Source organism: Emys orbicularis, chromosome 2 (genome assembly GCF_028017835.1).
Source record: "Emys orbicularis isolate rEmyOrb1 chromosome 2, rEmyOrb1.hap1, whole genome shotgun sequence".
Classification (NCBI taxonomy): domain Eukaryota; kingdom Metazoa; phylum Chordata; order Testudines; family Emydidae; genus Emys; species Emys orbicularis.
Window position 1 is genome coordinate 285253472 of NC_088684.1, and position 13645 is coordinate 285267116.

A 13645-nucleotide genomic window follows, 5' to 3' on the forward strand; every position below is an offset into this window, starting at 1 on the left:
GAGCCCTGATTCGGGCCTCTGGATGTTAGAGAAATATAAATATTAAATAAAATAATATTTGACAATTTATTTCAAATGGTTGTCATCCACTTTAGTTCAACCCTGAATTGCTCCTAGTTATAATTTTATAGGCTTTGAATTTGACAAAGCAGCTTCCCTCTAAAACATTCACTGTAGCAGTTAACTATAATTATGGTATTGCAAGTCATTTGCAAGTGAAATGTGCATATCAGATGCTGGAAATAAAGATCAGGGAGTCTTATCATAAGTGGACAACACCAAGAAAACAATGAACAGAAAAGACTTATAACATTGTATCACTTAAAACTAACAAGTATGAAAATGATCAAACAACTAAAAACTGGAGAGATGGTCACCAGGGAGAATATTTAATTTTTGTGACCTACCCCTCGTGAATCTACTGCTGCATACATAATGTCCATCCAACCTTTAAATGTCGCCTAGAATAAAAGACAAATTATTAAAATCATATTCAACTTTCAGGGACAGATATTTTAGCCTGTTTACAACATATTTGTGGCACTGAGTTGGTGCGCAAAGGGACTACAGTCTGTCCATAAATGCCCAGTAGATTTACTTCTGGTGTGTGTGTGTGGGGGGGGGGGGGCGGAAGATCTCCCTGATGACATGTCTATGACACAGATGGGCCCTAGGCCTCTGCAGCCCACCATCTTCTTGCATAGAGGGCATGTCAGGAGAGGGAGGATGCAGACTGCAGTGATATTCTGCCATAGCAGTCCTCCACTTGTATATGACCCATTAAGGACCTTAATTCAGTGGCAGACCAAAGCTGCCTGACAACAGGTTTAAATTGTGTTGAGCGGGGGTTGAGCCCAAGATTCAGGGAATTGGAACTAGCCCACTAATGCTGTCTTCCCCCTTCCCATTTCTGGCAGGGAGAGAGTTTTGCCTTGAGTTTCATGAAATTAAAACAAACATACCATCTTCCCAGGAGCTGCAAATCAGAGTAACATATGTTCAAACAGTTACATCATCAGTTTGTAGATCACCCCTAGGCCCTACATGTCTGTACACTAGAGTAAGAGGCCCCACATGGCCCAACCATATTGCCAGTCTGAACATGGGCTGGAGGGGGAGAGAAGGCTCTGTAGGGCCACTATTACCACCTTGCACAGAGGTGGGTAAGAAATCAGCACCATGACACCACCCCATTGTGCCAACCAGCAAAAGAACACAGAACTTACCACCTGAAGAAGAGCCAGATAACCAGAACCAACGTGATCAAAGTTGACTTTACTATTTGTCCAATATATTTTTTGTGTCTCATTATAGGCTATGCAATTCTGTTTGTTCTCAATACTTGTATTTAATACTGATTTTTCTTCAGTCAAGTTAACGCATTTTCCAAATTTCCCTGCGAATAGGTTCACTCCCATGATACTAAAAATGAGCCAGAAAATGAGGCAGACAAGCAGAACGTTCATGATGGAAGGGATGGCACCTATCAATGCATTTACAACCACCTTAAAAGTGAAATGAAAGAAAAGCATACAGTTATTATAGGCATTATAGACATGAGCATGGCCCTAAATAGCTATTCACTACATTCAACTGTTTTGAAAAAACTAAGCAATCCCTTGTATGCAATGTTGTTTTATTCATTACAGTCCCAGGATATTAAAAGAGACAAGCTAATAGGTTTTATTGGACAAGGTAATATATTTTATTGAACCAACTTCTGTTGGTGAGAGAGACAAGCTTTTGAGCCAATACAGAGCTCTTCTTCAGGTCTGGGAAACCTACTCAGAATGTCACAGCTAAATACAAGGTGTAACAGAGTGTTTAGCATAAGTAATTAACATATTTCAGTGGACCATTCAAGGTGAAGTGACCCATTAACATCCCTCCAGCCACAGGGGACAAAGGAAGGTGGGGGGAAGCAGCTAGGGTGGGGGTTCTTAATGGGTTATAGATTGTTGTAATAAGCATAAATCCAGTGTCTCTAGTCAGTCCATGATTATAAATGTCTAACAAAGTTATGAATTTAAGCTCCCAGGTCTCTCTTTTGAAAGTGTTGTGCAGATTTCCTTTGAGGATGAGGACTGATAGGTCAGAAATAAAGTGATCATTTTGTGAAAAGTGTTCACCCACAGGTGATAGGGTTTTTGTCTTTTATCATTTTCCTGTAGGAGTTCATTTGAGAGTGTAGTAATTGTCTGGTATTACCCACATAGTTGATATTTGGACATTTGTGAGGTACACCACATGTTATGACAGGCCTGGGTAGGACCCATGGACCTTGAAAGGTGTGTTGCGGGGGTGGTGGTGGAGGGGGGGCAGGGAGTGTTGATCATTGTGGCAGAGGAGAAGATTGCATCATGGAATGGGCCACCCAAATCCCCGAGAGAACCTGCTTCAATACAGAAATGCCCCAACAACAACTGTGTGGGTGAAACCAGAGAATTACTATGCTCTCCAATGAACTCACACAGGAAAATGATAAAAGATAAAAACACCATAACATGTTCTGACTCATGCTTAATGGAGATTTTAACTTCCACTGTGGATCTTATTACATCTGGCTAGGTGCTTCAAGGCGTAATCTCTACTAATGAACTCAAGAGTCAATAAATGCAAAGCTGTCACATCCTGATTAGGACATGGGCTTCTGCTCATTGCTGGTCCCAATTTTGATCTCTAGTAAAGGACAGACATGGACTTCAGAGTGGAACCCTGTACCCCAAACAAGTAAGATATGGGTGATATTTACCTTCACACAGGTCACAGCCAATAGGGCCAGCTGGATTCCCATAGGTGACATTTTGCAAGAGAGGGGTCATGCAGGCCACTGGGTGTTACACACAAGAAATATCTAAAGATAAAGTGGGAGGCTGGACTTCTTTGTGAGGAGTAGGGGGGAGTGTCAAACTGACTACAGGTGTAGTATGAAACTTACGCTATATTCGGGTGAGCACATTTAAGATCCATAATAAACTCCAAACCCAGGCAAGTTCCTTATATTTGTTTCTTTACAGGTTTCAGACACCTTTCATCACATCAGGAAAAATGGAAAGAAACTGCAAATATTGTACTATTCAAGTTTGCACTTTCTGGGGTTAAATGCTCCAATGACCTGGGGGGGGGGGGGGAGAATTTTTAAGTTCTATATAGCTTATGTAGAAACTAAAGAATTTCCCAGACAAAATCTTTAAGATTGTGTTAAAGTTGTAAATAAATATCTTAATTCAAAACAACATTTTTAGAACACGGTGATTATAAAAACAGGGACAAAATATGTAGTTAAGATTCTACAGTCTTAATTCTACTCCTATATCCCCACCCAGAAACCCTCTTACATCTACTTGTCCTACTTCATATAATTTCCAGTATGGGCTACAAAGCACCATAAACCAACCAACCAACCATTAACCACAAGTAGCCTACAGTCTAATTGTAGATCACCTTTCAATTCACTTCCTCTTTATACATCAGGGAAATACAACCTAGATGGAGTTATTATAAGATGGGGGCGTAACTACTCTCTGGGAACAGTGTTCCAACCAGTTATCAGAGGTTCAGTGTCAAGCTGGAAGGGCATATCAAGTAAGGTCCCACAGGGATCAGTTCTGGATCCAGTTCAGTTCAATATCTTAATCAATTATTTAGATAATGTCAGAGAGTACACAAAGTTTGCAAACAAAACCAAGCTGGGAGAGGTTGCAAGTACTTTGGAGGATAGGATTAAAATTCAAAATGATCTGGACAACCTGAAAAAATGGTCTGAAGTAAATAGGATGAAATTCAATAAGGACAAATGTGAAGTACTCCACTTAGGAAAAAACAATCAATTGCACATATGCAAAATGGGAAAAGACTGCCTAGGAAGGAGTACTGCAAAAAGGGATCTGGGAGTCTTAATGGGTTACAATTGTAATACTGTTGCAAAAAAAAAGCAAACATCATTCTGGGATGTATTAGCAAGAGTATTGTAATCAAGACACAAGAAGTAATTCTTCCACTGTACTCTGTGCAGATTAGGCCTCAATTCTGGGAACCACATTTCAGAAAAGATGTGGACAAATTGGATAAATTCCAGAGAAGAGCAACAAAAATGATTAAAAGTCTAGGAAAACATGACCTATGAGGGAAGATTGAAAACACCCGGTTTGTTTAGTCTAGAGAAGAAGTCTGAGGGGGGACATAACAGTTTTCAAGAGGGAGAAAAATTGTTCTCAGTAACCTCCGAGGATAGGACAAAAAGACTATAGGCTTAAATTGCAGCAAGGGCGGTATAGGTTGGACATTAGGAAAAAAACTTTCCTATCAGAGTGGTTAAACACTGGAATAAATTGTCGAGGGAGGTTGTGGAATCTCTGTCATTGGAGATTTTTAAGAGCAGGTCAGACACCTGTCAGGGATGGTCTAGGTAATGCTTGGTCCTGCTTTGAGTGCAGGGGACTGGACTAGAAGACCTCTTGAGGTCTCTTCCAGTCCTATGATTCTATGATCAAAGACAGCAACATCTTACTTCATATTCTCCATAGACAGTTCAGATAGTTGACCATCCCTCATATCAATTTTTCTCTATGGTCAATAGAGCACAAGGATATTACATCTGATTTGTAATACACAGAGAGTCCAGCTTACTATATACACCTTACTTGCCATATACACGTAATAGTATGTGGAATGCCACTTCTGCAACATTTTTTCCTTACTTTCCCCTTATCTTGTGAAAGCCTCTCCCACTGATGCTGTGCTGCCAAGGGGCTGGGATGGGAAGAAAGAAGCCTCAGAATCCGTCTAGAGGCACAGGACCCTCTTGTGGACAGACACTACCTTTATTGGATCTTCCAAGATCTGAAACTGATCCCTGCTTCTTCCACAGGAGGAACTGTGGCAAATTCCCCATGCAGGGTTTCCCACATAGGTGATAGTTTGGGATAATGCTTAACAGAATAGAGGAAAGTAGTAGATATGTTAGTGACAAATCTGCCTCAGCTACATCTGTGCAACTCCCATGGAATTCAATAGGGGTTGCACAGTTTTATTTGAGGGCAGATTTGGACCAGTTATCCAGGATTCAAATTCTTCCTACCACATAAAATACAATGTATATCAAACAATAGAAAAGACATTTAAAATGCATTTATACCCACTGTAAATCACACGAAGTAATTATTTCCCCACTACATTACTAGCTTTTTCTTTCAAATCCACTACTAGGTGTCAATAACTCACATTAATACTCATATATAATGATCTAACAGTTTGTCTACTGACTTGAGTCTATATTTGAATGTGTTTGCTTCTCAATGCTTTCATGCATTCAAAATTAGGATCTTTGCCGACACAAGCCTTTACTCTTTTTCTCTTAAATTCTGAGTCTGAGGGTATGTCTACACTTACTTCCTGGTTCGGCGGCAGGCCTTGTCTAGACGCGATAAATCGATCCTGGATCGATCCCGGAAGTGCTCGCCGTCGACGCCGGTACTCCAGCTCAGCGAGAGGAGTACGCGGCATCGATGGGGGAGCCTGCCTGCCGCGTCTGGAGCCGCGGTAAGTTCGGACTAAGGTACTTCGAATTCAGCTACGTTATTAACGTAGCTGAATTTGCGTACCTTAGTCCGAAGTGGGGGGTTAGTGTGGACCAGGCCTGAGATAAAGTGATATTGATTCACAAAAAATGAAAATTTATCTAGTTTTGAATCGGATTGTGGAAATGCCTATTCTTATTCTCCGCCAGAGCACAGTATTTCCATTTTCTTCTAAGCTACTAATATTGTATTTCTCTGTTTCTTTTATATTTGTCTACAGGTTCCAAAGGCCGCATGGAAAAGTGACTTTACATTAGGTGCAATAGATAATTGTGAAGGCCATGAGGAGAACCAAATCCTGAGCTATTATAAGTCAGTGTAGTATGGCCTTCACAACTAGCTTCAGGTAGTGTGAGTTATAGCAATGTAATCTAGATGTGCCGAGTGCACGGATTGTATTAGTTAGGTCAACATATGAGAAGCAGGGGGCAAAGTTTGAATTTGGGAAGTAAGCTGAATCCTCAGAGGCTTTTTCTGTCACTAATGTGTACAATACCATATTGTGAGTGAAGGTAAAATTTCATTATTAATTATGATTATTAATTAGTGAATTAAGTGCTAGCGAAAAGATCAGGACACACATATTCATTAATGGCAGCATAAATTTCCTCACAGTGCCCCACTAATATGTCTCAATCTTGGAAAGCAATTGCTATCGGGGGTGGCAACAGAGGGGATCATCCAGTTTTCATTAAAGATTAGTCTAAACTAAAGCCAACCTATGGCAAATTTTGAGGAAAGGATTCCACATGTGCTGGTGGTGTTTTGTTTTCTTAATGTATATAGTTATCCTTTAGAAACTGGAGCGAGACAACCAATTTATATCCTGGCCTTTGAACACCCAATAGATTTTAATAACTTTTCATTCATAGAAACCTACATTGAACCTGAATTTGTGACGGAGATTGAAAAAAAAACAACAACAACTTCTATTAGCTGCTTCTCTCCAAATTCATTATTAATGGCTTAATGCCCCCCATGGAATTTGGAGGCAGTCCAGTGTTGTTGCTGGAGGCTCCAGGACTAAGCCTTCCTCTCAGGCCATCAGAAGAGTTCTTCCACAGCTGTGGAAACACTCCAGGAATTGATCATCATCAAGACGACTTGATATAATGTATGAAATTAGCCTTAACACAATACATGCCTAAATCTCCCTTCAGAGAAAGGTTTCAATTTATATTCTGGTCATTTAACAGAATTTGGGGAGAAGCTGCTAACAGAAAGAAAGTTATGAGGTAAGAAATTTCTCATTCTGTTGTACAGCTTCTCTCCTCATTCATTGCTAATGGGAAGTAGCAAGCAGTGAATGGGGGGGGGGGGGAAAGGATAAAGCAGAGTTTAATTATAGTAGAATAATAGGCAGGGGGAAAATGGTTAACTTGTTCTGTAACTGTTGTTCTTCAGATGTAGTGATGACAAGTCCAGACAAAGAATTTTCTCTTTGCTCTGTGATATCAAGTTGGGAAGTAGAGGAAGGGTGATCAGTGAATGTATTGACAATCTGAACAGTTCCAGAAACCAGTACTGTCTTGGCCATGCTGGTGCAATGAGAATCATGTAAACTGAGTCTTGCTTGAGCTTCATTAAAGTTCTTGGAATCAGCGGAGGATAGGCAAAATGAAGGCCTACAGACTATTAGATGATGAACATGTCAGCTATAGAGCCTGGACTGATCCCTGCTTTTGTGCAATACCTCTGACACTTTTTGTAGCAAGCAGATCTACATGAGGCTGACCCCAATTCTGGAATTCCTAAGAGCCACAGATCTCTTCGGAGACAAGTCATGGTCTGATGAAAACTGCTTAGTTGGTCTGTATGAGCATTCAAAAGACCTGGTAGATGAACTGTTTCCGGGACACCTGATATTGTATACACCATTCCCAAAGAAGTTGCACTTCTTGACATAAAAGAGTTTTGATCTTGTTTCTCTTGTCTGTTTATGTTTCTTTGACAGGGTAATAAGGAATGAATTACCAGTGAATGAGGAGAGAAGCTGTACAACAGAATGAGAAATTTCTTACCTCATAACTTTTTTTCTGTTAGCAGCTTCTCCCCAAATTCTGTTAAATAACTAGAATATAAATTGAAATGATAGGGGGGAAAGCAGTAGATGTTGTATATCTTGACTTGAGTAAGGCTTTTGATACAGTCTCACATGCCCTTCCAATAAAAAAACTAGGGAAATACAACCTAGATGGAGCTATTATAAGGTGGGTGCATAACTGGTTGGAAAACCATTCCCAGAGAGTAACCATCAGTAGTTCACAGTCAAGCTGGAAGGGCATATTGAGTGAGGTGCCACAGGAATCAGTTCTGGGTCTAGTTCTGTTCAATATCTTCATCAATTATTTAGATAATGGCATAGAGAGTACACTTATAAAGTTGTGGACAATGCCAAGTTGGGAGGGGTTGCAAGAATTTTGGAGGATGGGATTAAAATTCAAAATGATCTGGACAACCTGGAGAAATTGAGTGAAGAAGATAGCATGAAATTCAATAAGGATAAATGGAAAGTACTCCACTTAGGAAGGAACAATCAGTTGCACACAGACAAAATGGGAAATGACTGCTTAGGAAGGAGTACTGCAGAAAGTGATCTAGGGGTCACAGTGGATCATAAGCCAAATATGAGTCAACTATGTAATACTGTTGCAAAAAAAGCAAACAAACATTCTGGGATGTATTAGTAGGAGTGTTGTAAGCAAGACACAAAAAGTATTTCTTCTACTATACTCCATGCTGATTAGTCCTCTACTGGAGTAGTGTATCCAATTCTGGTGGCAACATTTCAGGAAAGATGCGGACAAATTGGAGAAAGTCCAGAGAAGAGCAACAAAAATGATTGAAGGTCTAGAAAACGTGACCTACGAGGGAAGATTGAAAACATTGGGTTTTTTTTTAGTCTGGAGAAGAGAAGATTGAGGGGGGACATGATAATAGTTTTCACAAGGAGGGAGAAAGATAGTTCTCATTGACCTCTGAGGATAGGACAAGAGGCAATGAGCTTAAATTGCAGCAAGGGTGGTTTAGGTCGGACATTAGGAAAAACTTCCTGTCAGGTTGGTTAAGCACTGGAATAAATTGCCCAGGGAGGCTGTGGAATCTCAATCATTGGAGATTTTTAAGAGCAGGTTAGACAAACACCTGTCAGGGATGGTCTAGATAATACTTAGTCGTGCTATGAATGCAGGGGACTGGACTAGATGACCTCTTGAGGTCCTGTCCAGTCCTATGATTCTATTCTATGATTCTATGTAAAAAATGGTGGCAATATTGTTGATGACTTTAACAACCTTGTCCTGTTAGATCAAGACAAGACAAATTGCTCACAGTTCCAACATGTTTATATGTAGAAGAGACTCTTTCTGAGACCATAATGCTTGAGTCTGATGTAGGAAGTTCACACCTCAACCCAGTTTGGAGGCATCCATTATCTTCAGAGTTGGTTGAAGAGATACAAACGGAAGGCCCTTGCAAGCCTCAGAAGGGTTTAACCATCAAGAAAAGGGACATCAGAACTCAATCATATCTATGCTTTGTGTAAAGATCCACAAGTCTAGAAGGAAAGGTTACTCACCCAATGCAGCAACTGTAGTTCTTCAAGATGTGTGTTCCTATGGGTTCTCCACTTCAGGTGTGCAAGAGTCCCATGCACCTTCAACTGGAGATTTTCATTAGCAGTTTCCATTCAACCTGCTCTTATGCCTTACACATCTTTGTGGCCCATGCCGAAGTTATACAAAGCTGCACAGGTGAACCACCCTGAGTTCCTTCTCTACCATGAAGTCCCACCAAGAAAACTCCAAAGCAGAGGGGAAGGAGGGCAGATAGTGGGGCACCCAATAGGGATACACTTCTTGAAGAACTACAGTTACTGCACAGGGAGGGTTCCTTCTCCTTTGAGTAATATCCCTATGTGTGCTCCACTTCAGGTGATTTCCAAGCAGTATCCCCAGGAAGAGGCAGTTTTGGAATAGAGTCTAGTACAGATGAAAGAATTGAGCTGCCCACTGCCACATCAGATCTAGAGGCATGATATAGTGTTTGGAGAAAGTATGTACTGAAGATCACGTAGTGGCCTTGCAAATTTCAAGTACTAGAACATTCTTAAGTAAGGTCACAGATGTTGATTGTGACTTAGTAGTGTGGACCAGAACCCAAGCAGGAGACTAGGAATTGGCAACCTCATACCAAGTGATGATATATCCCCAAATCCACCTTGATAGTATTTGGGTAAAAACAGTGAAACCCTTAGATCTGTCTTCAGTGGAGACAAATAGTGACTCAACTTTTCCAGACTACTGTAACCCTTTCAGGAGTCTGATTTGTCTTGCGTACCCCCAAGCGTCACCTCACTTAAAAACTACTTGCTTACAAACTCAGACATAAAATACAAAAAAGTGTCACAGCACACTATTACTGAAAAATTGCTTACGTTCTAATGTTTACCATACAATTACAAAATAAATCAATTGGCATATAAATATTGTACTTACATTTCAGTGTATAGTATATAGAGCAGTACAAACAAGTCATTGTCTGTATGAAATTTTAGTTTGTACTGACTTTGCTAGTGTCTTTTATGTAGCCTGTTGTAAAACTTGGCAAATATCTAGATGAATAGATCTCTGGAAGACCTCTGAGTATCCCAGGGGTATTTGCACCCTTGGTTAAGAACTACTGGTCTAGGAGACTTCTGGAATCATTTGGTCCTATCAAGATAGAAAGTCAGTGCTCTTCTGACATCTAAGGTATGGAAAGAAGCTTCCTGACCCGAGCTATGTGATTTTGGGGCAAAATGGTAAATGTATGGTCTAGTTCAGGGGTTCTCAACCTGGGGGTTGGAACCCGTCAGGGGGTCGCGAGGTTATTACATGGGGGGGGGGGTCGCAAGCTGTCAACCTCCACCCCAAACCCCGCTTTGCCTCCAGCATTTATAATGGTGTTAAATATATTAAATGTTTTTAATTTATAAGGGGGTGGGGCACACTCAGAGGCTTGCTATGTGAAAGGGGTCACCAGTACAAAAATTTGAGAGCCACTGGTCTAGTTCATATTAAACTCAGATAAGAGCATAAGAACGGCCATACTGGGTCAGACCAAAGGTCCATCTAGCCCAATATCCTGTCTTCTGACATGGCTAATGCCAAGTGCTTCAGAGGGAATGAACAGAACAGGTAATCACCAAATGATCCATCCCCTGTCGTTCATTCCCAGATGGTACTTTAGGAAGGAATTTGGGATGTGGACATAGGGAAACTTTATCCTTGAAGAATATTGTAAAGAGAGCATCTGCCATTAAGGCCCTGATTTCCACAACTCTTCATGCCAATTCAATGGCTATTAAAAAGGCCATCTTCATGGATAAGTATAGGAATGAGCAGGTCATCATAGGTTCAAAAGGAGGCCCTGTGAGACCTCTGAGAACTAGATTAAGATCCCAGACTGGAGCAGGGGCTTTGAGGGAAGAAGTTCCTCAGTCCTTTAATGAACCTTACAGTTGTGGGGTGAGAGAATATTGAGAACCCTTCCACTAGAGAATGGAAGACTTCATCTAGCTGCAATATCATCTTAATCAAATTACTTGTTAAGCCTGTTTTTTTGTCAGTTGTAGCAGGCAATCCAGGATAAGTGAAGGTGAGGAAGATTTAGGTGCAGTTTGCTATATTCACACCAACAGCTAAATCTGCTCCACTTCTGAAGTACTCTAGGTAGGTTCTTTCCTGCTGTACCTCTACTGAACAGGTAGACTCTATGCCCATGAACCATTGAGGAACCATGCCCTGAGGTGGAGAATCTTTAGGTTGAGATGAAGCACTTATCCCACATCTTGAGAGAGAAGCATGGGGATTGATCATTGGACAAGGAAACAGTCAAACTAGGTAAGGCTACCATGCTTGTCTCAGTCACGTAGGGATTATCATGATTACCTTGTCCTTGTCCTGCCTGATCTTTTTCATCACTTTTAAAATCAGACATGTTGGGGGGGGGAGGGGAAATGTGTAACACAGGCTCTTTGTCCAAGGAAGGAGAAAGTAATTTCCCAAAGACTGAAGGCTTAGGCCCTTCCTTGAGCAGAACAGACAACACTTCCTGTTTATGGATGAGACAAAGCGATCCACCTCCAGAATGTCCCCACATTCAAAATATGTCATCTAGGATCCAAGGGTGCAGCTCCCATTCGTAGTCCTTTGAGAAGTGTCTGTTGAGAGCATCAGCTGTGGAGTTTTGTATTCCAGGAATGTACATTGCTGAAATGTGAATATAAGTTATGGAATTGGTTCATAGCCTAATTGCTTCAACACACAAACAGGGGATCTTATGCCACGCTGTCAGTTGATATAAAACATGCAGGCTACTTTGTTTGTCAAGATCCTGACTGAAGGGTTAAAATTCATGTGCATTTTATATAACAACCTGGTATATGGATTGTGCCAGCTCTTTTTCAGACCCAAAGTCCAGAGTTTGGTCTGGAGACCAGAGGCCTAGCAAATAGTGATCATCTAAGAGAAAGCTGGGGTAAACAAGAGAACATTGCCTTTGCTAAGATATGCTTGGTCAGTAGAAATGCCAGATGTTGCAGCAATAACTGAATAATTATGTTTCATCCAATGTTTCAAATTGAACAAAGGATCCCTGTTCCTATTGTGTTTCTTCTGTAGGGAACGTTCTTCCCACAGATCCAACCTTGAGTTTATGAAAATTGGCACATGTCAGTATAAAGTTATGGCATCCTTCCACCTTCCTTCCCAGGGACCAATGCCCTGCCTTAAGACATAAAGAAGACAATCTGTACTGTCCTATACTTTCACTGTTTCTTTGCTTTAACCTCTAGGAATGTACCTGTTGGACAATCAAAGGAGTTGCTCCATTCCTATGGACCCCAAATCAGAATTCAACATATATATTTTATACTAATAACATTTTATCAAAGTATTAATTAAATGTTAACTTGCTAACTTGAGACCATGGACGGAGACATTATGTAACCTTTAACCATTGGCTAATGTGCTATCTTGTCTTGCTGCAAAACCTATCCCGGGGTGTGGAACTGCCTACCCCGTCACTTTCCCCCACCCATGGAAAAAAAAAATCTATATATTCTATTGTAATCAATTGATTGACAGTGTCTCTGAGCCTGATAAGCCAGGTGACACTCCGCCAGCGCTGTGTGTAATAAACTCCTATGGTTGACCTCTACACGGTGTGGATTTATGTCCTTCATTGACTTCCCTCTGATCAGAGGAAGAAAGAAATGTCTGTCTCTGACTGCCTTAGTTCCAGAAGGTGGTTGTGGAGACTGGTCTCCTGAGGTGATCATCTGCCCTGGACTGTATGAACATTGATATTTCCCTCCCTGATTTGAGTAGCAATGCATCTGTCATTATGGTGACCATCGGCATTGACCGAAGAAAGGCAATGCCAACCCCAACATTGTGGCGATCCTTCTACCAGTCTAGGGCATCTTTCATCTGGCATGGAACAGAAACTTGTATTGCTAAGCTGTGTCTGTGTGGTGAATACACTGTCCTGAGCCACCCCTGAAAGCAGCAAAAGGTGTAATCTTGCATGATCTGTGATGAAAATGCAAGCAACCATGTGATCCAGGGAGCTGCAAACAAAACCTCACTGAGGACTGAAGGCTCACTTGAATAGTCTTGATTAGGTTTGTTAAGGTTATGGGAAGATAGGCCCTGGCAGTCAGTGAATCCAAAGATGCCCCAACTAAGTGTATTTTCTGAATAAGAGTCAACACAGACTTCCTGACATTAGGCTGGAAGCCTAACTGCAGGAACAGTGAGAGAGCCCTCTGGGAGGCCAACAGCACTTCACCGAACAGCCAGTTGCTGAGGTATGGCAGTACCACAATTGCCTCTTGATAAGGGTGAGTAGCCACCATCTCCAGAACCTTTGAGAACACTCTTGTAGCTGAGGAGAGACCAAAAAGAAGTATATGATATTGGAAGTAATCCTGACCTATCACAAAATGCAAGTATTGTCTGTGAGCTGGGTGTATGGAAATGTGTCTTGTAAGTCAAGGGCTGAAAATCAATCCCCTTAGTCTA

The 13645-nt window shown here is 41.1% G+C and overlaps 1 protein-coding gene across 3 annotated transcripts in view; it reads right to left on the reverse strand.

Moving 5' to 3' along the window:
• Positions 1-13645, reverse strand: part of LOC135873561 (sodium channel protein type 5 subunit alpha-like) — a 101651-nt gene that overhangs the window by 13749 nt on the left and 74257 nt on the right. For all 3 annotated transcript variants that reach the window (XM_065398166.1, XM_065398164.1, XM_065398163.1), the window contains 2 exons: positions 1227-1505; positions 404-461 (listed from right to left, as the gene is read on the reverse strand). In XM_065398166.1, coding sequence (XP_065254238.1) covers positions 404-461; positions 1227-1505 — 337 coding nt within the window. The remainder of the gene's footprint in view (positions 1-403; positions 462-1226; positions 1506-13645) is intronic.